This window comes from Atta colombica, unplaced genomic scaffold, assembly GCF_001594045.1.
Source record: "Atta colombica isolate Treedump-2 unplaced genomic scaffold, Acol1.0 scaffold88, whole genome shotgun sequence".
Taxonomy (NCBI): domain Eukaryota; kingdom Metazoa; phylum Arthropoda; class Insecta; order Hymenoptera; family Formicidae; genus Atta; species Atta colombica.
Genome location: NW_017259581.1, coordinates 2,253,750 through 2,277,218, shown reverse-complemented (window position 1 = coordinate 2,277,218; position 23,469 = coordinate 2,253,750). Strand labels below are relative to the sequence as shown.

The 23,469-nt window shown below is 35.0% G+C and overlaps 2 protein-coding genes across 39 annotated transcripts in view; one reads left to right on the top strand and one right to left on the bottom strand.

Annotated features, from left to right (window-relative positions):
* Positions 1 to 16,713, top strand: part of LOC108693115 (myosin heavy chain, muscle) — a 51,265-nt gene extending 34,552 nt beyond the window's left edge. For 28 of the 35 annotated variants that reach the window (XM_018201825.1, XM_018201860.1, XM_018201861.1 and 25 more), the window contains 11 exons: positions 2,808 to 3,017; positions 7,418 to 7,791; positions 8,438 to 8,666; positions 8,979 to 9,262; positions 10,253 to 10,331; positions 10,898 to 11,627; positions 11,745 to 12,106; positions 12,248 to 12,643; positions 12,725 to 13,069; positions 13,298 to 13,546; positions 15,750 to 16,713. In XM_018201825.1, coding sequence (XP_018057314.1) covers positions 2,808 to 3,017; positions 7,418 to 7,791; positions 8,438 to 8,666; positions 8,979 to 9,262; positions 10,253 to 10,331; positions 10,898 to 11,627; positions 11,745 to 12,106; positions 12,248 to 12,643; positions 12,725 to 13,069; positions 13,298 to 13,546; positions 15,750 to 15,842 — 3,351 coding nt within the window. In that variant the 3' untranslated portion in view covers positions 15,843 to 16,713. Of the gene's footprint in view, positions 1 to 2,807; positions 3,018 to 7,417; positions 7,792 to 8,437; positions 8,667 to 8,978; positions 9,263 to 9,595; positions 9,675 to 10,252; positions 10,332 to 10,897; positions 11,628 to 11,744; positions 12,107 to 12,247; positions 12,644 to 12,724; positions 13,070 to 13,297; positions 13,547 to 14,249; positions 14,318 to 15,749 lie in introns of all 35 variants that reach the window. The other 7 variants (XM_018201839.1, XM_018201834.1, XM_018201849.1 and 4 more) reach the window with 2 other exon arrangements.
* Positions 16,714 to 17,265: 552 nt separating this feature from the next.
* LOC108693077 (cytochrome b5-related protein-like) overlaps positions 17,266 to 23,469 on the bottom strand; it is a 10,476-nt gene continuing 4,272 nt past the window's right edge. For all 4 annotated transcript variants that reach the window (XM_018201759.1, XM_018201756.1, XM_018201758.1 and 1 more), the window contains 5 exons: positions 19,919 to 20,169; positions 19,296 to 19,563; positions 18,703 to 18,994; positions 18,291 to 18,506; positions 17,266 to 17,895 (listed from right to left, as the gene is read on the bottom strand). In XM_018201759.1, the coding sequence (XP_018057248.1) occupies positions 17,619 to 17,895; positions 18,291 to 18,506; positions 18,703 to 18,994; positions 19,296 to 19,563; positions 19,919 to 20,146 (1,281 nt within the window). In that variant the 5' untranslated portion in view covers positions 20,147 to 20,169 and the 3' untranslated portion in view covers positions 17,266 to 17,618. The remainder of the gene's footprint in view (positions 17,896 to 18,290; positions 18,507 to 18,702; positions 18,995 to 19,295; positions 19,564 to 19,918; positions 20,170 to 23,469) is intronic.

Sequence of the window (23,469 nt, the reverse complement as noted above, 5' to 3'; positions counted from 1 at the left end):
ATATATATATATATATATATATAAATTAAATTTTATTAAATTTTGTTTTTTTAATAATTATAAGATTCACTTTAAAATAGTTTCAGGTCTACTTTGCACTTCAAGAATTTTATAGATTGTTATGCTTTTGCAATTTTATCTTTCTTTTTTGAATTCTTCGATTAGTAGGATTAAATTGCACTTCTCAAAGGAATTTTTAACTCTAAATAACAGATTATGATTGTTAACACTTGTTGCTGTAGAGAAAGAAACGAGCGTTGCAAAATCGAAATATTTATTCTGCGAAAACTGAAAGCTCACGAAAGGCCGCAGAAACTTGGCAAAATAAAGCTCTGATTTCACGGTGATTTACGGCCTGGACTTCGTGCTTAACCGTACCATTTACTCGAAATCGCCAACGAAATTTGTTTCTTCTTTTGCTCGGACCGTAACGGCTCCAGTTTCCAGACGCACATGTTTATTTATCCGCCGCCTGGTTTTCACATTTTCACGGTTTGTTCACGCATAAATTCGACCAGTTTCAACTCGAAATTTTCTTGAAATCAATTCTTTTCTACATATTTTTCCTATTCTCATAATACTTTCATAATTTGAATACATCATATATTTTTTCTATAAACATAGATTTTTTTATTCAATTTAAATCCGCCAAAATCATCTTATACATCTTTAGCTTATTCACATATTTGTCAGATTTGGATCTAAGAAAATTTGATCGAATTAACAAGAATGCAAATTAATTCTATCATTAAATATTTATATTTTTTTAACGGAATTACAAAATCATATGAGTTCATTTTCTTAAATTTATTTATTAAGTTTAATTTTATTGTTGCTTTGTAAATTGACTTTTACGACACATATATGTTCTTTATATAGAAAGCAAGTTTTACTAAATCAATATTAGTACAATCAATATTAGTACAATAGCAAAGGGTTTCACTTAATCTCGGAAAATCTGGAAAGAAATGTCGGTCAACCCTTTTGGAACGTCGACGCTTCTAATTCTGTCAATCTCCTGTGTGTGACCCTCCCCCCTCCGATCTCGAACTATCTATATTTTCGACTCTATAACCCAAATTAACGAGGATTAGGGGAATCCATACATGCTCTCGTTCTCTCAGTCCAGTTCACTGATACCGCTTTGGTGTCCCAAATTAGAAACATAATAAAGGCAACCGATGGTGAATCAACGTTCGATCATGTTACCGAAACGGTTTCTTTATTAATAGACTCGGCTCTCTTTTGAAAAGGATCATACAATTATTCGTCCTTCACAGACACCCAGGAGACATGGTCTTCCATATTTCGTATTTTTCGAATCACGGTCTGTCTCCTCCGGAATGTCGACGTTTCTAATTTTGTCTAGTCGTTTTTACGTCATGTTACTGACACTTGACTGCTGATTCTACAGTGAATCATTAATTTGATATGCAGCGAAATTTAATATTTTGTTCAAAATTTGGCTCGAGATTTTCTTGAAGAAATTTAATATCAACTTCAAATTTCTTTCACTCTTTGAACTTTTATTAAGCAATGAGAGTCTTGTCTTGTCGATTATCATTATTAGTAAGTTGATTTGTATATTATTAAATAATAATTTTATTTTCTTAATTTATTTTGAATTTATTTTAAATCTTTTAATATATATTTTTAAAAATAATTTTACTTCTTCTATTCTTTATTAGTTCTAATTTTAATGGTTTAATTTAAGTTCTCTATTTTTATAAATACATTAGTTCATATATTATTTGTGACAAAAATAACAAAATTTTTATTACTGTTACATCCTTCCAAAAATGGAACTTTTAATTTAAATATTTACACTATAATAAAATCTAATTAAAAAACACATCTAGAAGAAAAAATAAGTTATTACAAATTTTTATTATAAATTTAAAAAAATATCTAATTCGCATTGTTGAAATCTCTCAGTTCGTTTCAATGCACAAAAACAATTTTACTTGCTCACTTGAGCGGATCTCTTTGCGATCCACTTATCCACTTTACACCTTCTGGAGCCACCAAAAAGGGGGTGATGGCTGGAGAGAGAGAATGAGAGAGAGGGCAGCCCTTCCGGATCGCTTCTAATTTCGTCCAAGACTGACCCCCCCTCCGCAGACATAAGCTGTTCCTTGCCTTCCCTGCTCTTACCCTTCTGAAATGTAGTATCAGATTGGTTATAAATATTTTTACACGTACAGTGGCGAGGCGCCACTGGAGTGGGGACGCCCACGATCAAGATCGTCGCGGCTCGCTCCTTACTGGCTGCCGGAAACGGGCACGGTGAGGGACAACGGGCACGGGTAGAAAAGTTGGGCTTCAACCGAATCCGGGATCAGTTGGACCCGCGACCTCGCGCCGACCCTTTCGAAACTACGCGAACCCGCCCGACGAACAAAGAGGGAGAAGCCTCGCCCTCGTATATCCACACATATTCACGCGAGTGTTCAAAGCCTCTTCTTTTCGATATCTTCGAGACGTAAGTAGGGACCGGTCGTACCCCCGAGTCTCGCACGCTGTTTCTTTCGTCTTCGAACGATTATCGAGCAATCGACTCCCTTAAAAGGTTTTTTGCGACGTCCGTACCCTCGATCGATCGATTCTTCCCGGGGATCGCCTTTCTCTCTTTCGGTGAAATCCCCGGTATTTATACGAGAAAAAGGAATCGAAATCAAGTGCATTCGCGCGTGTATTCTTCGATTTTTCTTCGAGGGTGATCAATAATGGGCGACACGGTGCTGATCGAAAATCCGATCTCGCTGGTGAACGGCGGCAAGATCGAAGGTGAAATGGCCTCATTGCAGGCGCTGGAAGAGAAAGCCAAGAAGGCACAGGAGGCCTTCGAGAAGGAGGAGAAACTACGCAAGGAACTGGAGGATATGAATTCCAAGCTCCTTACCGAGAAGACCAACTTGCTACGCCAGTTGGAGGGTGAGAAGGGCTCGCTCTCCGAGTTCCAAGAGAAATCTTTGAAACTAGCAGCACAGAAGGCTGACCTCGAATCACAGCTTCAGGTAAGAACTGCATGCAGCACAATTCTTTTTTAATAAAAAAATTTTTTCAATGACCGTATTATTATTGATCAAACCTTAAGAGTTATCGCTATTGGAATTTATTAGTATCTACTAAGTCGTGAGTTCAGATATCTTTTCTACTAAATCTTATTAGCTTCAATTATTGCAAATTTAAAAATTTTCTTTTATAGAATTAAGATTAGTATTGAATTTTATATTGAAATTTTGCAATATTTTACAATATTTTTAGTTTATTTAATTGTAATCTTCGACAGCCAATTGAATCTGCATAATATACATTTTCTAAATATACTCAAAAGGATCATATTGTTAAATATTAATAAAAATAATAATAATAATTTTGCTTTTATTAGCATTAAATGCAAAATCACATAATTATGTGAGTTAAAATCTAATGCTAATATTGAAAGAATTCTTGATCAAGATGCACGCGTTATCATCATAAAAATCGCGATATGAAATCATTTTCGACTATTTGGCGCAAGATGCGAGTCAGTCAACTGTGAAGGGCAGAAAGTAATATAATTAGCGGCGTAATTAGCACAGAGTGGCGCAAGCTGCGCGCGAATCGATGTCGAAGGGCGAGAAGCTATATAATTAGTATCATCATTCATAATTATATATATAATTTGTCGGTAACGTTTATTAATCATGCTCGACTAAACTTCTAAATTTAATCAAAACGTATATTAGGTTTCAATATATCAATCTAATAATATAGCAATCGAGTAATATATGAAAAGAGATAATATAAGAGACATTTTTGAAAATATAACATTAAAATAAATATAATAAATAGATGAATGATTCACATTATAATTTTTAAAAAATTTTAGAGAAAAATTTCAAAAATTTAGATTAAATCCTTTCTCATTCTGCTCATTAAAGCTATACCGCAAATCGTTCGCGGATTCCTGTTTCCCTTTTTTGACAATGAGAGAGATTTGTCGTGAAAAAAGAAAGAAGGAATGCGATTTTAGTCGGGGTGACATTAACTGTCAGCGGGAGGAGGGTTTACGTTAAATCGCGGCTCGAATTACGCGCGGCGATTTCGCAAGCTCGCGAGCGCGACAAAGTAGCGTAGTCGCGGAATTAGTCAGACGCGCTATTTTTCTTCAAGCCGAGCGTGTAGCATGGACGACAACTCATCTGGTTACGCGGTCGACGCTTATATATTCGGTCATATCGTGCTGCTAAAATTACGGTGCACACCCTATGCATACATTTCGTGCAACCTTGTTACATCTTTTTCTGATTTAACGTCATCCGCAGATGACGTTCTCCCAGAGACTCCAGTCGCACATTGCTTCCCAGAATATTTTCTCTTGCTTCTTCGAGGAGAACATTTTCTCTAAATAAAAATTAATAACGAATAATTTTAATTTATTCCATGGATTTAATGATACATTTTTTTAAAGATATTTTTTAAGATCTTTTTCCACAAATTGTTATAAAAAGAAAAAAATGAGTAGTTAGATCCAACTAAAGGAATATAGATTTCTTGTAATTATCAATTTTAAATGTGATTCATCATAATTAATTGTGTCAAAGACAATAGCTGCTACATTATTATTAATACAATTTTTATTATTAATTTTTTTCATCTTATATTTTTTTCGATGGCACAGTTACGATAAAATCTTCTTACAATTAAAATTAATTGTCAAAAAAATAATCAGCTCAATCTCTGGTAAAATATTCATTGATAATTTTGTAATCATCGTTTCTTTACAATTCATTTGTGATCGTTTTAAAGTCGCTTCTTTTTGTAACAGCTCTAATTTTTTTCAAAGTTTACGAAATCCTCAAAATTTCTTCGCACTCGCTCTATGCGATCATCATTTCTTACAATAGTTTCCCTTGGTCGTAAATATTCACCAGAAGAAAATACAAACCAGAGAGTCGTCGAAATTCTGGACGATCGCATCAGCATGTTGAACACTAGTATTTTTATCCGGTTGTTAAGCGTGCGCAGAAACTCACTGGAGAAAAAGCAACGGTAATAACTTCTCGAAGGCGTCACGCTCGCAGAAAATAGACGAGTCGTGATCGCGACTAGAATTCCAGATTTTCTCTGTCTCTTTCTACCTCTCTCTTTCTTTTCAGATTGGATTCCAGACTGCTATTTTTATCGATACCTTTTAAACATCCTCTCAAAACCGAGACTACTCGTCATTGTTTGTCATCATGACACTCTTCGACGCCCCTCATCGTAACATTTATTGATCCTTGTTCTTCAACAAGTAACTTTTGATGAAATTAGAAACGATAATTAAATAAAGCACATTGTATATTAAAGAATTAATTATTAAAAAGTATTTATTAAATAAACAAGATGAGTTCTAAATTAACAAGTTGTTGATTAGAATATAAAAGACGATAAAGTAACTGCTTTTTCAAATCACTTTGCACATTAAATTATAAATTAAACAAATCGAGTGAAGTATATATAATAAATTTTTCTTAAAGAAGCTATCAAAAATGTTTGATATTGCGATTTTTTTAATTAAGCATTTATTGAAAAATTTACTTAAATCATAGCTCTACTAATATCAAGCTCTTAGCTAATAAATTTTTTCACTTATTTATAATTAATCTTGTTTAATTTAACTTTTGTTTCATCTAATTTCTATTTCACTTTTCATTTTTCATACTTTTTCATTATTACCATAGCTATCTCAATTAAAATTTTCATGTCTTTCATTTATATCTCTTTCACCAAATCTGCTGTAGTTATCAAGAATGGCTTTTAGCTCATTAAATGAGCTAATATCGCGATCGTAAGGTGCGCCTATTAAAAGCTTTCGCATCGAGTGCATCGCGATTGGCTCGCTCAGTGTCGAGGAAGATTCTCTCGTGTTTAAAGGTAATCGGAAGACTACGATTCACTTCGACATTAAACGTCACCATTTACGGTCAGGCGCTGTAGGAACACGGAAGAAGGGAAGAGACCAAGGGAGAAAAAGAAAGAGAGACAGAGAAAGAGAAAGAGAAAGAGAGCAAAAGAACGAGAGAGGGCAACGGCAACAAATTTAGCAGATCCCAGATTCCAGGTTATTAAAAGTGGGCGGCGGTTTTAAGCTCGCTGGAGCAGAGGCGAGAGAAAACGAAGGAGGTAACAGGTGTAGGGTGTATTTATATGCCATCATATTTCACGTGCATGCGTGCGTCATAGTCATACAGCCGTATCTCCTTCGTGGCCTCTTCATCATCGCCGATGAAACTATGTTGTTTCTTCGCTGTCACCACCAATTTTTCCACCTCGTCTTCCACCTGCTCGAGATGATCCCGATGCACTGAATCAAATTTTCTTAGTTAGACATAGAAAGAGAAAGGAAGAGAGAGAGAGAGAGAGAGAGAGAGAGAGAGAGAGAGAGAGATGATTTTGATTTTAATATCGTTGATATATATTCTCTTTTTCTTTTTCTTTTTCTTTTATTTCTTTTTGATGAATCTTTTTATCGGATTTTTATTTTATTAATTATACAATGACTTTTTCTCTCAAAACATTTACTTCAATTTCCTTTAAATATGGCTTGATAAGAAGATTAACTTTATTGTCTTTCTGTTTTTCTATTTCGCGCGACTTTCTCTTTTTTCCGCTTGCAAAGTATCTTTGTCAAATTTTCTACAATATTCCCATATAAAGTCTGGCAAAAATTCCGAATTTTTCTGTCGACAAATATAGACCGGGTCGCCGAATTCAAACGAAACGCGCGATGAAGAGATAAACGTGATGAACGAGGAGATTGATCGCGCCGGCCGGGCGAGATGTTGTGCCAATATTCTTTGCCCCCGCATTAACTAATATTAGGCGCCCGTGCGTGTGGACCGCTTCGTAATTGCGCGTCAATGCCAATTAATCGCGTGGCCGGACAGAGAGGAAGAGAGATGCGTTCGACATACTCGATGAGGGACTTGGCGCAGGGTAAAGGATACTCCAGCGAGAGATAAATTCCACGTAAAGACCTGTCATCGACCTAAATATCTCTTCTGCAAACAAGATTTCGGAGATTATGTCATCTTAAAAAAGAAGATAAACTAATATCGAGCTGCAATTTAAATCGTTCGTAGTCAAAAGTGTTTGCGGAATATAATAAAGATGTCTTATGACAATCATAAACAGTTGAATATTATAAATTGCATGTATGATATAATAATATTAAAAAGATTAGAATAAAAAGAATATTAAATAAAGATTATATATCGTATATATAATAATAATGAGGAAATTGGCAGTGTCATAATATTATTAAATAATAAAATGAGTAAAATAGAATATACAAAATATTATTGACTAAATTTTTAAATATCTACAAATAATTAAATACGTATTCAAAGAAACATCGCCGATATTTATACAAATATTTTTTGCATAGGATCTCACCGACAGATTCAAGGAAGAGGAGGATGCGAGAAACAATCTCTTCCAGAACAAAAAGAAACTCGAGCAAGAAGTATCTGGCTTGAAGAAAGATATCGAGGATCTCGAATTGAACTTGCAAAAATCCGAGCAGGATAAGGCAACAAAGGACCATCAAATCAGAAACCTAAACGATGAAATTGCCCACCAGGATGAGCTCATCAATAAGCTCAATAAGGAGAAGAAGAATCAGGGTGAAGTTAATCAGAAAACTGGTGAAGAGCTCCAGGCCGCCGAGGACAAAGTCAATCACCTCAACAAAGTCAAACTCAAGCTCGAACAGACTCTTGACGAGCTTGAAGACTCTCTCGAGCGTGAGAAGAAGTCACGGTAAGTTCAATGCATTTGATTATTTAAGATTATAATATTTAATTATGTAAGATTATTAAGATCAATAACTATAACAACTCAATTATATGTATATTTTTTCGATATTTTTTCTTGTTCTTTTCTTGGAAAAGAGAGATTTTCTTAGAAATAAATTAAAAACTAGATTAATCTAATTAATATATGTTTTCCAAAAATTAATTCTATAAAAGTATTAAGCTCAATATGGTCTACGGTCTATTCAACATATTTAATATTTATCTACTTGCTGTTTGTAGATATAATTAGGATAGTTATGGATAGTTAAAGCAATCTTAAAGACGTCTGTATTACCGTATTACCTGTATCTGTATCACCTGTATTAAATTATTATTGTTATACAAAAATTATAATTTAATTGATAATAATACAGACGGCTTTAAAAATCTTTAACTGCAGCTACGTAAATATTGAAAATGTTTCATATTTTAAGTTAATATTCAGAAATATTCCCTATTTTGAATTTGATCACCAGTTTTCAATTGAATTAAGCAAAAGTAGTTATGCTTACGTTGATTATTAGTTAATTTAATAACACATATCTAATTCATTCACAGATATAAAATAAAATATTGTAGTGAGAATGTTCATGTTAAATTTTAATTTATAGTGCCGACGTAGAAAAAGCGAAGAGGAAAGTGGAAGGCGACCTGAAGCTCACGCAGGAAGCCGTTGCTGATCTCGAAAGAAACAAGAAGGAACTCGAACAGACCATTCAACGCAAAGACAAGGAATTGTCGTCTCTAACTGCCAAACTTGAAGATGAACAGTCCTTAGTCGGTAAATTACAGAAGCAGATTAAGGAATTGCAAGCTCGCATCGAGGAACTCGAGGAAGAGGTGTGTATAATAAAATAAATTAAGAGAGAGAGAGAGAGAGAGAGAGAGAGAGAGAGAGAGCAGATTCTTCCTAAAATTTTTAGTCTGAAAAAGGAAGAAAGAAATATTTTAATCTATCAACTATTTTTCAATTGACATTCTTGTTTTAGTTATTATATTGACCATATATCAATATTAAATTGATTAAAAGTTTTCAAAAGCAATCAAAAGATGTCAATCAGAATTTGATCATAAAAATGCGTTTACTATTGTTTTTTATATCATAACTGCTATATATTGTAACTGATTCAATAATGTATTTTCTTCTTTTAGATCGAAGCAGAACGCGGTGGACGCGCCAAGGCTGAGAAACAACGTAGCGATCTCGCCCGCGAACTTGAGGAGCTTGGTGAACGCTTGGAAGAGGCTGGCGGTGCCACTTCCGCTCAGATTGAATTGAACAAGAAGCGAGAGGCTGAGCTTAGTAAGCTCCGCAGGGATCTCGAGGAAGCTAACATCCAGCATGAATCCTCATTGGCCAGCTTGCGCAAGAAGCACAATGATGCCGTGGCTGAGATGGGTGAACAAATTGATACTCTCAACAAACTTAAGGCTAGGTGAGTCTACCAAGCTGATTTTCTTTTTCTTAATGAAGAAAAGTGAAACAACGGAAGAAACAAATTGTCTTCTTTTAATCGAAAGAAATATAGAGAAATATAGAGAATTTTGTTAAAAATCGCCATAAAAAACTTGAGCTTTTCAATGAGATTAATAAAAATTTTAACACATAGAAGAACCAACATCATTAAAGAAAAAATTATGTAACGTTAAAATAGATTTGGAAAGATCGACGATTAGATGCGAGATTCAACTTTCGGCTATTAGATTTTTATTGAAAAAAAAAAAGAAAAATAGAAAAAACAACAGGACTATAACATAATATTTCGTAGAGCCGAAAAGGGTCGACACGACATCCACTCTGAGCTGAACAGTTCACGCGCTGTTACGGATCAGGTCTCTCGGGAGAAGGTACTTGAAAAAGAAAGGAAGAATAACGAGAGTGTTTCTCATGCATCTTTTAAACGTACTTTCGAAAACCCTATGCGCCGTTAATATCCTTCGATAATCCCCTCGATCCGTAAAAAATATGTGATTACTAGAATGGAGTTATTCCCGGAGAAAAATATATGTTCTGCAAAGTCTGTTGCTCAAATTGTCAGTCTGTATCACGAATGCTGGATTAAATATTTTTGTGAAAGAAATTTATCAATGCTTTATTTCTTAATCGGATAAAAGTATTTATTAAAATAAATATGTGCACTGATATTATATTTTTAATTAATTTTTATAAATTGAAGATTGAATTGATTAAATTTCAATTCTGCTCGAATTATTTTGAAGTAAATAAAATTCCGTAATGATATTTATATTGTTTTTTATTCATCTTTTCATCAATGAAGTTACTTATATTCTGACCATTGACTGTATGAAGAAATAATCATGAATAGTGAAGTTATTTAATCCGGCATTCCGGAATGTCAATTGTACGTCATTCGTGCCATCATCATTCATTTGTAATCCTTTTGACTGTTTCCATATTCAAACAGGGTTGAAAAGGAGAAGGTGCAATACTATAGCGAGTGTAACGACTTGCGCACGTCTTGCGACCATCTGAGCAACGAGAAGGTAAGTTCAATACCGGTCTATGTTAATAAAACTAACGCGACTAACAGCTTCCGCTAGGTACAGAGATGCAGAGAAACAAATCTATGGATTTCCCTCTTCTTCCCAGGATTGTTTGCGAATCATTTATCTGAGTCGAGTGAGTCGATAATCCCTGCTTGCTCAGCATTGCTTTCGTATGTGTGCCTATTAAACGACTTGAGTTCGCTTTTCAACGATCTCTTCTTAACGTGATATTGCGATTGAGAAATTAAAATAAGAAATAAAGAAATAAAAAAAAATTAATAAAAAAATTTTAGAAAGAAATTTTAGAAACGTGGAAGAAATATTTCTCGTATGTTCCAAAATGATTTGACCATTTTTCTCTATTTTATCTTGATTTATTTAATCTATATAATATTGCGTCTATTTTTAATCTACGTTGAGATTCATATTTAAAACCGGACTTAACATATTTAAAGAGATCGATGAAAAATAGTATTTTTAAATTTTCAATTGTAATTATTTAAAAACGAGCTTGGTATAAAGATACTTTAAAATTGATCTATATAATTTTCTTCAAAATATAGGCTGCTCAAGAAAAGATCGTCAAGCAATTGCAGCACCAATTAAACGAAACCCAAGGCAAGCTTGAAGAGGTGAACCGTACTCTAAACGACTTCGATGCCGCGAAGAAGAAACTATCGATTGAAAACAGTGATCTGTTACGTCAGCTGGAAGAAGCTGAGTCGCAGGTCAGTCAGCTGTCTAAGATTAAGATTTCTCTTACCACACAATTGGAAGACACCAAGAGACTTGCGGATGAGGAGTCGCGCGAGCGCGCTACTTTGCTCGGCAAGTTCCGCAATCTGGAGCACGATTTGGACAACATCCGCGAACAAGTGGAGGAAGAGGCAGAGGGTAAAGCTGATCTTCAACGTCAACTCAGCAAGGCCAATGCCGAGGCACAGCTCTGGCGCACTAAATACGAATCTGAAGGTGTCGCTCGGGCTGAAGAGCTTGAGGAGGCGAAGAGAAAGCTACAAGCCAGGCTGGCCGAGGCCGAAGAGACCATCGAATCGCTCAATCAAAAGGTTATCGCTCTGGAGAAGACTAAGCAGCGGCTATCCACTGAAGTGGAGGACCTGCAAATTGAAGTGGATCGCGCTACTGCCATCGCCAACGCTGCCGAAAAGAAACAGAAAGCCTTCGACAAGATTATCGGGGAATGGAAGCTCAAAGTCGACGATCTCGCTGCCGAACTGGATGCTAGCCAGAAGGAGTGCCGTAACTACAGCACTGAACTCTTCAGGCTTAGAGGTGAGAGGAAATCAATTGACTGATTTGATGAATCAATTGATTTGATGAATTATTATATTATTATTAATTATATTATTATCTAATTATACGATTAATTATCAATGTCTGATTGATTAGGCGCATATGAAGAAGGCCAGGAACAATTGGAGGCAGTACGTCGTGAGAACAAGAACCTCGCCGATGAGGTGAAAGATCTACTGGACCAGATCGGCGAAGGTGGCCGCAACATTCACGAAATCGAGAAGGCTAGGAAGCGTCTGGAGGCTGAAAAGGACGAACTTCAGGCAGCTCTGGAAGAGGCCGAAGCTGCTCTCGAGCAGGAAGAGAACAAAGTGTTGCGCAGTCAGCTTGAACTTAGCCAAGTCAGACAGGAAATTGACCGCCGCATCCAAGAAAAAGAAGAGGAATTCGAGAATACCAGGAAGAATCACCAGCGCGCTCTCGACTCCATGCAAGCTTCCCTCGAAGCAGAGGCCAAGGTAAGCGTTACACCGTATCTGAAAAATAGATTTCTTCGTTTTCCAAAGAAAAACAAAAATTTTACATGCAAGCAATAAGTTACATTAATTATAATAATATTGAAACATATCTCTGATCTTGAAATACAATTCGATTTTCAGGGCAAAGCTGAGGCGCTGCGCATGAAGAAGAAACTGGAGGCAGACATCAACGAGCTAGAAATTGCATTAGATCACGCGAACAAGGCAAATGCTGAAGCACAGAAGAACATCAAGCGATACCAGCAGCAGCTCAAGGATGTGCAGACTGCGCTTGAGGAGGAGCAGAGAGCACGTGACGAGGCCCGGGAACTCCTTGGCATCTCGGAGCGTCGTGCTAATGCTTTGCAGAACGAGCTTGAAGAAAGCCGCACTCTCCTTGAACAGGCAGATCGCGGTCGTCGCCAAGCCGAACAGGAACTTGCTGATTGTCACGAACAATTGAACGAACTGAGTGCCCAGAATGCCTCCATTTCTGGCGCCAAGAGGAAACTCGAGGCCGAATTGCAGACCCTCCACGTGAGTGTCGATTAATTTAATAAAATGTTTCTTATAAAAGGGATAAGTGGTTTACACAACTTGCATTTCTTTACTCATTAGTCCGATTTGGATGAGTTGCTGAACGAGGCAAAGAACTCGGAGGAGAAGGCAAAGAAGGCAATGGTGGACGCGGCCAGGTTGGCCGATGAGCTACGCGCCGAGCAGGATCATGCTCAGACTCAGGAGAAGCTGCGCAAGGCCTTGGAAACGCAGATCAAGGAGTTGCAAGTGCGCTTGGACGAGGCCGAGGCGAATGCCCTCAAGGGCGGTAAGAAGGCTATTCAGAAGCTGGAACAACGCGTGCGCGAGTTGGAGAACGAGCTTGATGGCGAACAAAGGAGACATGCTGATGCCCAGAAGAATTTACGCAAATCCGAGCGCCGCATCAAGGAGCTGAGCTTCCAGGTAGAATTCTGATTTGTTATAAATCTATTCGAATAGGAAGTTTAATCTATATATTTTGTTTTTTAAAAAATAGATTAATATTTTCGCAATCAATAAAAGAGATATTGACATTCTATTTTTAAATTTAATTATTTTTTATTTATTTGGTTTGATTTTATCAATCTGATTCACTTAGCTTGAAGGAGAAGTTCTTATTGAAATGATCTCATGTCTCCTTTTCGTTTCCAGGCGGACGAGGACCGTAAAAATCATGAGCGCATGCAAGATCTGGTTGACAAGCTTCAACAGAAGATCAAGACATATAAGAGGCAGATCGAGGAGGCGGAGGAAATTGCCGCGTTGAATCTTGCCAAGTTCCGTAAGGCGCAACAAGAACTCGAGGAAGCTGAGGAGAGAGCGGACCTCGCTGAACAAGCAATCACCAAGTTCCGCACCAAGGGACGCGGCGGAAGTGCCGCACGCGGACTTAGCCCAGTGGTAAGCTATTAAACTATGATTCTTATCATCATCTTTGAATTTAGTCTTTAATTCGCGATGTCAAAAGTGCAATGTCACTTCCGTTTCATGTTTAATTTTTCTATTGATAAATATCTTCCATGAGTATCTATTGACTAGAAATTTAATTTTATAGTATTGCAGAAGAATTTTACGAAGAAAGACAGTAACATTGCGAATTAAAGATTAACATAAATATTTAGATAAAGTTCCAAAAAATATCGTTTTCGACGTCCTCAAAGTAATTTATTCTTGATAATAAAATAATAGATATATTTATATAATCGTCTAAAAGAACCTTTAGTTAATTTGAAGTGAATTGATTTTTAAATTAAATTTGATTTTATTAATTTTACTTTATTTAATTTTATTAATTTACTTTTTTTAACTTTGATCAAGAAGAATTTTAATTTAGCAACTTTATTTTATTGCAAATTCAAAATATATCATCAGATTGAGAATACACGTATTCTCAATTAGATATCACAATAAAAAAAGTAAAGTTATTTGTCATCGAGAAAATTGGAAATTGATCGCACTTAGATTAATATTGATATCAATGGACGAAAGATAGGCTCAGTGATTCTCAAAGCTCGATTACGGGATTGGGATTAAAGAGAAGCGATGTTAGGGAACAGACAATGATATGGTATCTAATTAGCGATCTGTGTCTTCCTGTGTGCAGCCGCAACAGAAACGTAAGGCGGCGCCCTCCATGTTGGAGTAGATGCACACACACCGCGCTTGGTCCATGTAAGTCCGTGCACGTGGGGTGTCGTAAGCGCGTGGGATGTGTGACGACTTAGAAAGAGAAGAAAATAGTTGATTGAATAGCTAGAGAGAGAAAGAGAGAGAGAGAGAGAGAGAGAGAGGGGGGGAGAAAGAGAGGGAGAGAGTGATTACAAGCAGGAGTTTACAAAACGCGAGAGGAACACGCGCGATAGAGACTCCCTCTTGCATCCCTTGTCTCGTTTGCACCTGTGTGTCCGATAACATCCTCTCGGGTGGGCCCGAGCTTGCTCTTCGTCATTAACTTTGTGTAAATTGCACACCTAGTCCTTTTCTCTGAATACAATATTTACTTGCGAGTTGGTAGACGTCGCCGTTAGAAATTAGAGCAGTTAGAAGCCGAGAATCGGCTGTGTGTGAAAAAATAGCTAACGGAATCAACCAATATTTGAAAAATAAATTGACAGAACTGGTTTATTTATTTATTGAATATTGATACGTATAGCATTGACCTCTTAAAATTGTTCAGAAGTCCTATGTTCTAAAAGACGTCTACTTTCTAAAAACCTTCCCAGGATGTCACATAAAATTTGTAATATAAACATTAAATTAATATAGTTGTCCAAAAAAGTTAGATAATCTAAAAGATACATTTATTACGATGACTTTTTTTTAGATATACGGATCTAAAATTTCAATTTTTTAAGTGTGCAATTATTATTATATCGGTTTCCATGTTTAAAGCATAGTATTTGACACATTTTTAATACTTCTCGCTAATCCAATACAGCAAAATTAGACATTTCTTTTTATGAATGAATTTTTTTGAGATTATCTACAAATAATTTTACATACATACATTTCTGATACGTATCAATTTCCTCAAATTCTCGTGATTTATTTAAGTTTCTTTTATTCACACTCGCTCTTATTTGAATCAGATTATTTCATCTATTCGATTTTTTTTAATGCAGGTAGATTCTTCCAGTCCTCGCCAATGTATATCGTCATTGTTGATCTTGAAATTATATTTAACAATACGCTGACAGTTCGCTATCAACAGGAACTGCGACTTAATTTCGATTTTTCTAAAAGAAAGAAATGTAACTAATACTCACCAGTTACTAGTGTCTGAGATAAAGATGAGTGTCCCGTTTTTAAAAGAAATGCACATGTTGTATTTATCACGCGGCAAAATAGAGGTGACATGACCCTCGGTGCGTCATTGCGATTTCCACTCGCGCATTTTGAGTGCAGGGGGTTAGAAAAACAAAGAACATTGGATCACAAGCAGGAACGACACAGAGAACGTGTCACTCACCTCTCTACCCCTTTTTTCCTTCTTATATAAGTCCGTACAAAATGCTATTGTAAAATTCTATTTGCGCGAATATTTCTCCGTATTTATATTTATTACTCGCAAGAAATTCACAGTTCTATATCTCTGTTCTTTCAGCCACACCGATCTGTGTTAAAACCTGAATTAGATGGTCCCCTATTACCTCGCCGTTTTCCCGGCTTCGACATGCAGCCCGATGGTGAACTGTAAAGCTCCTTCCGAGGTTTGCGTAAATAATTAGTAAAAGCAACCAAAAAAAAAGAATCAAAACTTCAACAGTAAAAAAAACATCCGGAGTATAAGAAGAAGAAGAGGAGGAGGAAAAACATCATTGTCCTCATCGAATTCATCGTCGAACGAAGACACGAAGAATATATGTATATGTAACGAATCCGAGAGCTCGCTCGGAGCTCTCAACGGCATCGTCATCTCGCAATCGAGCGATCGATCAATCAGTATCATCACATCTGGATCATTGAATTCTCGACATTTTTCTCGATAATAAATGTTTTTGCTTAACCGGTCAAAAAGAGAAAAAGTGGAAAAATTAGCGCTCGCTCGAGAAGGAGAGGATTAAGGATGAGAGTGAAGAGAGGCGAGGACGCGTTTCTTCACCACTCGAGCTGACAGTCGAGGGAGAGAAAGGGAGAGAGAGAAAGAGAGGGAGAGATTGGGAGAGTGAGAGTGGGTGAGCGAGAGAGATCGAGCGAGAGGACACGCGAGTGGACGATGAGAAGGCGAGAGCCAGCGCAACACAGATATTAATATTTACACACATACGCATACACAGAAGGGGGGGGGGGGAGAACAGAGCGACGAATGTTTATGAATACACGGTCTCGCGAGTTGCGACATAGCGAGCAAAAGTTGAGCGAAATTTAAAACGAGATCGAGGAAAGAGAATATACTCGCGAGAAGCAGAACGAAAGCGAGTCGCGATGAACGATTTGATCAACAGCGCGTATCATTACACGTGTCATCCGAATGATATCGTATCCTATAAACTTAATTGTAATTTATAAAGAGAGACGAAGTATGTATTTATTAAAGTAAATAAGCAATAAATAAAGATAAGAATTAAGTTGCCCCGTTTGTCGATCATCCGCTCATAAAATCCAAGATTCCAGAATAAAGGCCAGAGCACAAACCTTTGCAAACGCATGATACATGAAGTATAATAGGTTTTCTACAATAAGTCATTATTTAAGCTTTAAATTTTAAGCTATAAGAAATTGATCTATCAGTTATTCTTCTCATATTTGATTGTGATTGATTAATTTCTTATTAAGACTTAAAATTTAAATAATAATTTATTGTAGAAAGTCCATAAGATAATTAATCAGAATCCTTCATTTCTTGGAAAGGAAAGACTTTGATTGATTGATTTACTTAAACTTTATGTAATATGCAAATGTATTATGCAAAGGTCAATACTTCAGCCTTTATTCTCTGCTCCAATCTTATAAGTTCGTTGTACATCAAGTATTGATCTTCACCATGAATGAAAAGAAATCTTTTAGTTGTTTAATTATTGGCTTAATTTTTTACGTAACACAATTGTACAACAAAATAATCATAAAAAATAGTTGTTGGTTTTTATAGATAAAGGAATTTAAGTGGAGATTTATTCTAATTTTTTTCATTTCTCGAAAATAGAATTATCATTTTCAATTTTATTTTTCTATTTTATATCCAGATTTGAATTTCACTTCAACTCATAAAATTAATCTTATTTAGAATTATGCATGTAATTTAATTATTTTAGTTATCTCGTTTACATTCTACAAAGTCTACAAAAGTTCTAGAGACATCCAAAAGATGTCCGTATGTTCTCTGAATATCCTAAGATGTCTTGTAAAATGTATGAAACATGTTTGCCCGAAGTGCTTATGCTTACATTATAAACTGATATGTGAGAAATTATACGTAATGTACATAACAATTCAACATCCACGATTGAGCACGCTATTTTATTAAAGATGAACATTATCTGTGATTCTTCTTCACTTCAGTTCGCATGATCTGTCTGAATTGTCCTTTCATAAGTGTCCATTGCGTCCACTTATCCGAGCTGACGTTAAATTCTTCGCATGTCTTCAGAAAAGCAGGCACGCATAATGGCAAATAGTGATGGTCCACGGTGGGTAGCAGATGGTGCAACGTATGCGAGCCATAGTTCGTAATAATTAGGAATAATGATTTGTCGATATCCACACGATCACGTACGGCGTCCAACTCGAGCAAACCCCAGTCCAAGTCATTTCTTGGAAATATTGTAATAATTAGAAAAAATAAGAAAAATTTCCTTTGAGAGGCATTTTGCAAAGCAACAAATGTTTGTTTTTGTTATTGAAAAATTAAGATTGCGTCGAAATTAAAATTGAGATTAATGCTAGACGGATTAATTTTATCCACATCGAAATTGGAGAATTAAAGATGAAGTCAAAGTTGTATGAAAATGAAATCAATACTGAATTAATGATAGATCTAAATTTAAACTTAAATCAATATTCCTTTTTTTAAAATTAAATTAATCTAAATTATTTTACTTGAATTAAATTTCAATTTCAGGAGGAAAACAAATAGATCTAATCGATTCTAAAGATAGATAAATTAATTCAATGATTTATTATGAATAAAACGCGTATGATGTGTAACCTGTAAATATCGCCATCGTGAAAGATGTCAGGATGATGATGGGCCGCGTTGAAGCCGATTAGGCCGAATAAAGTGCTACTAATCAGCAACATTATCAACCACAGCTTTAAGGCAATGAGAATCTTGGGCGTCACCAAACTCATCGATATAGGCAGCAAGAATGGTATGAAATCACGAAATTCGAAAACTCCATACTCCGTGTACACTAAATAGTATCTAAAAAGAATTAAATTTTTAGAGACGAGAGACAGAAGTGGAAATCCATTCAGCAAATTTTTCGGCGCCGACAAACGTGATATCAGAATTAGAATTAACACAGCAGATGTTTAATTAAGCACATTCAAAATGAAGTGATACAAACGAAAAACTTTTCTATTAATTGTAACAAAAGAATATGGAATGATTCTATTACCGTTTTATGCCTTCCGCAATGTACAATAACATCCAGACGATGGGACTGATAATTTTGCTTATCATTCCCATTAAGTAGGATTTATCCTTTCGAGGCATCCATTGTACAAACGGCTCGAGCACGTACATCTCATAATCCCATATGGTGTTGGGGTACATGTGGTGGCTCATTGCGTGCGTGATGCGGAAATTTTTCGAAGATAGCATACTCAGATCGAAGTAATACATACGAAAATTGTCTCTCATGTGGAAATAATTGTGTGCTGCGTTAGCAGTCCATGTCAAAAAAAGGCCTAAAATTGTCATGAAATAAATCAGTTGATTAATGCATTCACGCTTAATAATTATAATTAATTATAGAACTAATTAATTAATAAATATATTCATTTAAAATTCGTTGCTTTTAACATTTCTTAAGCATTACAATTATTATTATTTTTATGACTCTTATTAAAGAATATATATTTATAATTTCAATTCTTTAGCTAATTTATTTATATCTTAATTATAATTCACACACATACACACACACACACACACACACACACACACACACACACACACATACGTCAAATAAATTTCATGGTTTCTTACTGGCAAGGATCAGAATAGTATAGGAATGGAAGAAGGCGGCCATAAGACTTAATGCGAAAGTTGCTATCACTAAGGAATCGGTAATGAGATTCGTCGTTGTAGATGATTTATGAAAATCGACCTTCTTCAAAGCCTCAGTCGCCCGTCTTTTGAATGTACGATAAAAGCCGTCTGGCAAGAAGGTCAAAGGTACCGACCGCGGTGTTGCAGCTTCCCGAACGTAGAATTTGGGCAAAAGCCGTTCAGCCTTGTCGGTAATGTGGTGGGCCTGCGTGACGGAATCAATGTTAAAATTCAAAATTTTGAACACGAGAATCGTAACAGTGGATCTTAAATTTTTCAAGGGGAATATTGCAAATTATAAAATATAGAAACGAAAGAAGTAGAGCGAATAAAAAGTTATACAAGCGCGAGTTTATATATAAATAAAATGATTGAAAAGCAATTATATAAAAATTGTTATAAAAATATAATAATAATAATAATATAATAAATAATAACTAGTAATGACTAATTAAAAATACAATGATTGATAACTGCAAGCAAAAAATTGACTGATTATGATAATGTAGTCCAAGATGAATTATTGTATAATTAATTCTGCAATGGATTCAATTCAATACCTCGAATAATTCAGTGATGTCGGTTCCTTTCGTGATCCGAATCCATTCAGATCCACCTGGATGTGATTTCATGAAGTTTTCCAAATCATAAAGTTTGTTTTCGATCCTCCATAATCCTTCCGCGCCGTCGATTTTTTTTCTAGCATTGATAAAACCCATCGCGGTTTTTGACGGATTATCTCTCGCCGACAGATAAACCAAACCAGGTATTGTACTAGCTTTCGGCATATTAAAGATTTTTTTGACTTCGCCTAAATAAATAAAAACAAAAGTTTTACCAAGGTAAACGATGTATTTAGTACGATAATTTTGCACATGCAGAAGTAATATATTAAAATTTTGATTATCTGGATCTATCATTTGAACAAGTTAATATTCAGTTCCAAATAAACGAACTGTAGTTAAGTTCTTACTATTTAAACTAGGGACTCGGACAGAATTGAAATCGGAATTGAAAACTGTTCTGGAATCTTTTTTTTTAGTGAACTGTAATCAAACTGATAAAATTTTATAATGTTTTTTGGTTCTTAATTTTTGATCTTTATCCTTGTTCTTAATTTTTGTTCTATTCCTTCGTCTAAATCACTAATGTTTAATTCAGTACCATCGTCACCAGCTCTTTTAATAATTGGAATATAAATACCTCCAACATCTCATATAAGAGATTTGGCAGGATCATATTTAAAGTAAACTTTTTTTAAAATACTAGCATTCTTTTCATTTAGATCTTCTTTACCAACATGTTGCAAGAATTTATTCTAAGTTATGAAATTCAAGAATACGTATGTAGACTTTATGTAATAAGTGAGATATATCTAATAAAATAAGTTTCAAGAAAGAATCGAGAGAAATGTGTTCAAAATATTTATTTCTTTGTAACGCAGTTTTACAGAATCACATGATCAGTTGACGCCTCTTTTTGACCAGGCTCTCGCTGATTTACACTTCGGTCGATTTTCGATTCAGTTTCGTCTTAAATTCCGCTACTCTTCTCATCCCACGTGCAATCCAAATGTTGGGCTGCGTTCAGGAATTATGTCTAGATAACTCCTGAGTACTGGAGGTACTGGTTTTTGGCAAAGGGTACTCTCGGTGATTTGCCATTGCCTTCCGAGAGGAGCTAAGAGTGTTTCGAAAACATTTTTCAGTTTTGCCTGAGATCTCGAATCCGAGATCTCTGGCATAGCAGTCTCATGCCTACTACGCCACGCTCATACAGCTTACAGTTATCTAGGCGTAATATCAGCCTTGTTCGACATTCAGAAGCATATAACGCTCGTAGAGACACATGAGGTCCATCCACTTTAGGTTCTTACGCTGTTGACTTCAATTTATCTTTTTTTTTTTTTTTCATTTATTACATAACTAAGATATATTCCGTTCAACGAGAGAATAACTTCAGATCGGATGAAAATTCGTCCGTTTTGCGCAGTACAGCATACTTCATAGTGTTGTACAATGTGTTATATTGCCTGGTGCAAACCGAGGTAATTCTCTCATATAAAATGAAGCAACGCGTAGGCGCTCAATCATACTCATTGCTTCAAGGCGGAGTTGAAAATTAGTCGAAAAGTGCAAATAGTGTTGAGCTCTGTTCTAGATTGATCGGGTAAACACGCTCTCTCCCTCTTTTTCCTCCTCCTCTCTTTCCCTCTTCTTGATAGAATAAATTTAAAGAATAAATAGAATAAAATAATAAGTAATAGTAGAAAAAAAAAACTGTTAAAAATCGTAATTTTTATGATTTAGGTTTTCTTTACTAGTAAAAAAAAAAAAAAAAAATCAAAACCGAAATCGGAATATTTATTATTTGGTATTTTATTAAACCGGAACCGGAACCGAAAAAAATCTTTCAGTCCGAGTTCCTGACTTAAACTATGGCACACACAGTAAAAGCATAAGTGCTTTTCTGAACGTCAGCTCTTATTATTGGAACTGATAATAGAAGATTATAGAGATAAATGTTCGGTTGCCTACATACGTTAATTTAGCTCTTTGCTTTCATTAAAAAATATTTTTATTGCTTTGATAAATTGAATTAATACAAATCTCACTGATTAAATTAATTATAAGAGAGATTTCATTGAGAATTAACTCTCGAATCGCACACTTATTTTCAGCACTTTTGAACGGCATGGGTTATTTATGTCCGACTTGATTTTAAGTTTCTTAAGTTCTCGAAAAATTCTGTAAAAATTTACACAGGCTCTTTAAGGTTTCCACTCTTAGAAGAGTAGAAACTATAAGATTTCTCTATTAAATTATTCTGCTATGTAGATGTGTTAGAAAAAAGTTGGGATGGCATAAGATCAAACGCGCAGGTGTATGAAAAATAGAAAGTGCATGACTTCGATGACTTATGTATGCCGTTCGAAGATTAATAAATATTTTATTTATTTTTTATAAACATTCGCATATTGCTCTTCGAATACACGGCGAATACTTCGCCGATATGTATCCAATGAAAATAATAACAGCATATAAATCATAATAATCACACATATTAGCACAAATATTAAATCAATAAAAGAATGTAAAGCTAATGAGAGCCGACACAGTTGTACATGTGTAATAAAAAATACAGCAATTAGTAACTGCGTTCGCGCAAGTACGCTGTTGATAGATCACTAGATTGATAGTAGAGAGGGTATCCTATAATTTTGGCATTCCATTTTTGACATTCTTGGCATTCCCTATGGGCCAAATTTAGAGAGACTCTACTGTAATGAGAAAACATTTCACATTACAATGTTTATAAATATCCCAGTAAATATGACCTAGTACTAACCAGCGCAAATTTGACGATACAAATTTATAACTTATAAAGTATGAAAACAAAATGAATATCAACATAAAATCAACGATACAAATTTATAATTTATAAAACAAGAACTCATTCATTTTCTCTAAATTAAATCATTATATAATGAATCCAGCAATTCTATGTCATTTTGCATATTAAGTCTTTTTTTTTTGGTTTTTTTTTTATATGAATCACTTCCAAAATTAATCTTTTATTATATAAATTCTTTGTCTAAAATTTTTATATCATTCCAATAAAAATCGTGATTGTGTTCAATTCTATGCTCTATGATTACAGAGTGTTCTATGGTGTTCCTATTTATGTGATTTTAATTTTAACAAATATTAAAATTTTCTGTACTTTATCTTTTTGAGCAAGTCCTCATATCTGTCGAATCTCTAGCTGATTTAATTAATATTTAAATTCGGAATTATGGGTTATATTTTTTCTTAAATTTATTGTTTATAGTCACTGTTTAATGTATCAATCTAATCAACGATTGAATTGATAATATTAGATTCCTTCTAGTGAGATTTCACTGAATACGCAATGTTGTACTTTATAACTGTTGCTCTTCATTGCTTAGTGCTTCTCAATAATAAGAAAATTAAACGATTCCGTTGAAAAGTACATGTATTATATATATTATTTCCTCTTTTAGTCTGGAAAGGATTTACTTACAAAATTTTAATTGTCATTTGACGTGATAAAATTTAAGACGATGAGATAGAATAATTGTTTGAATCTC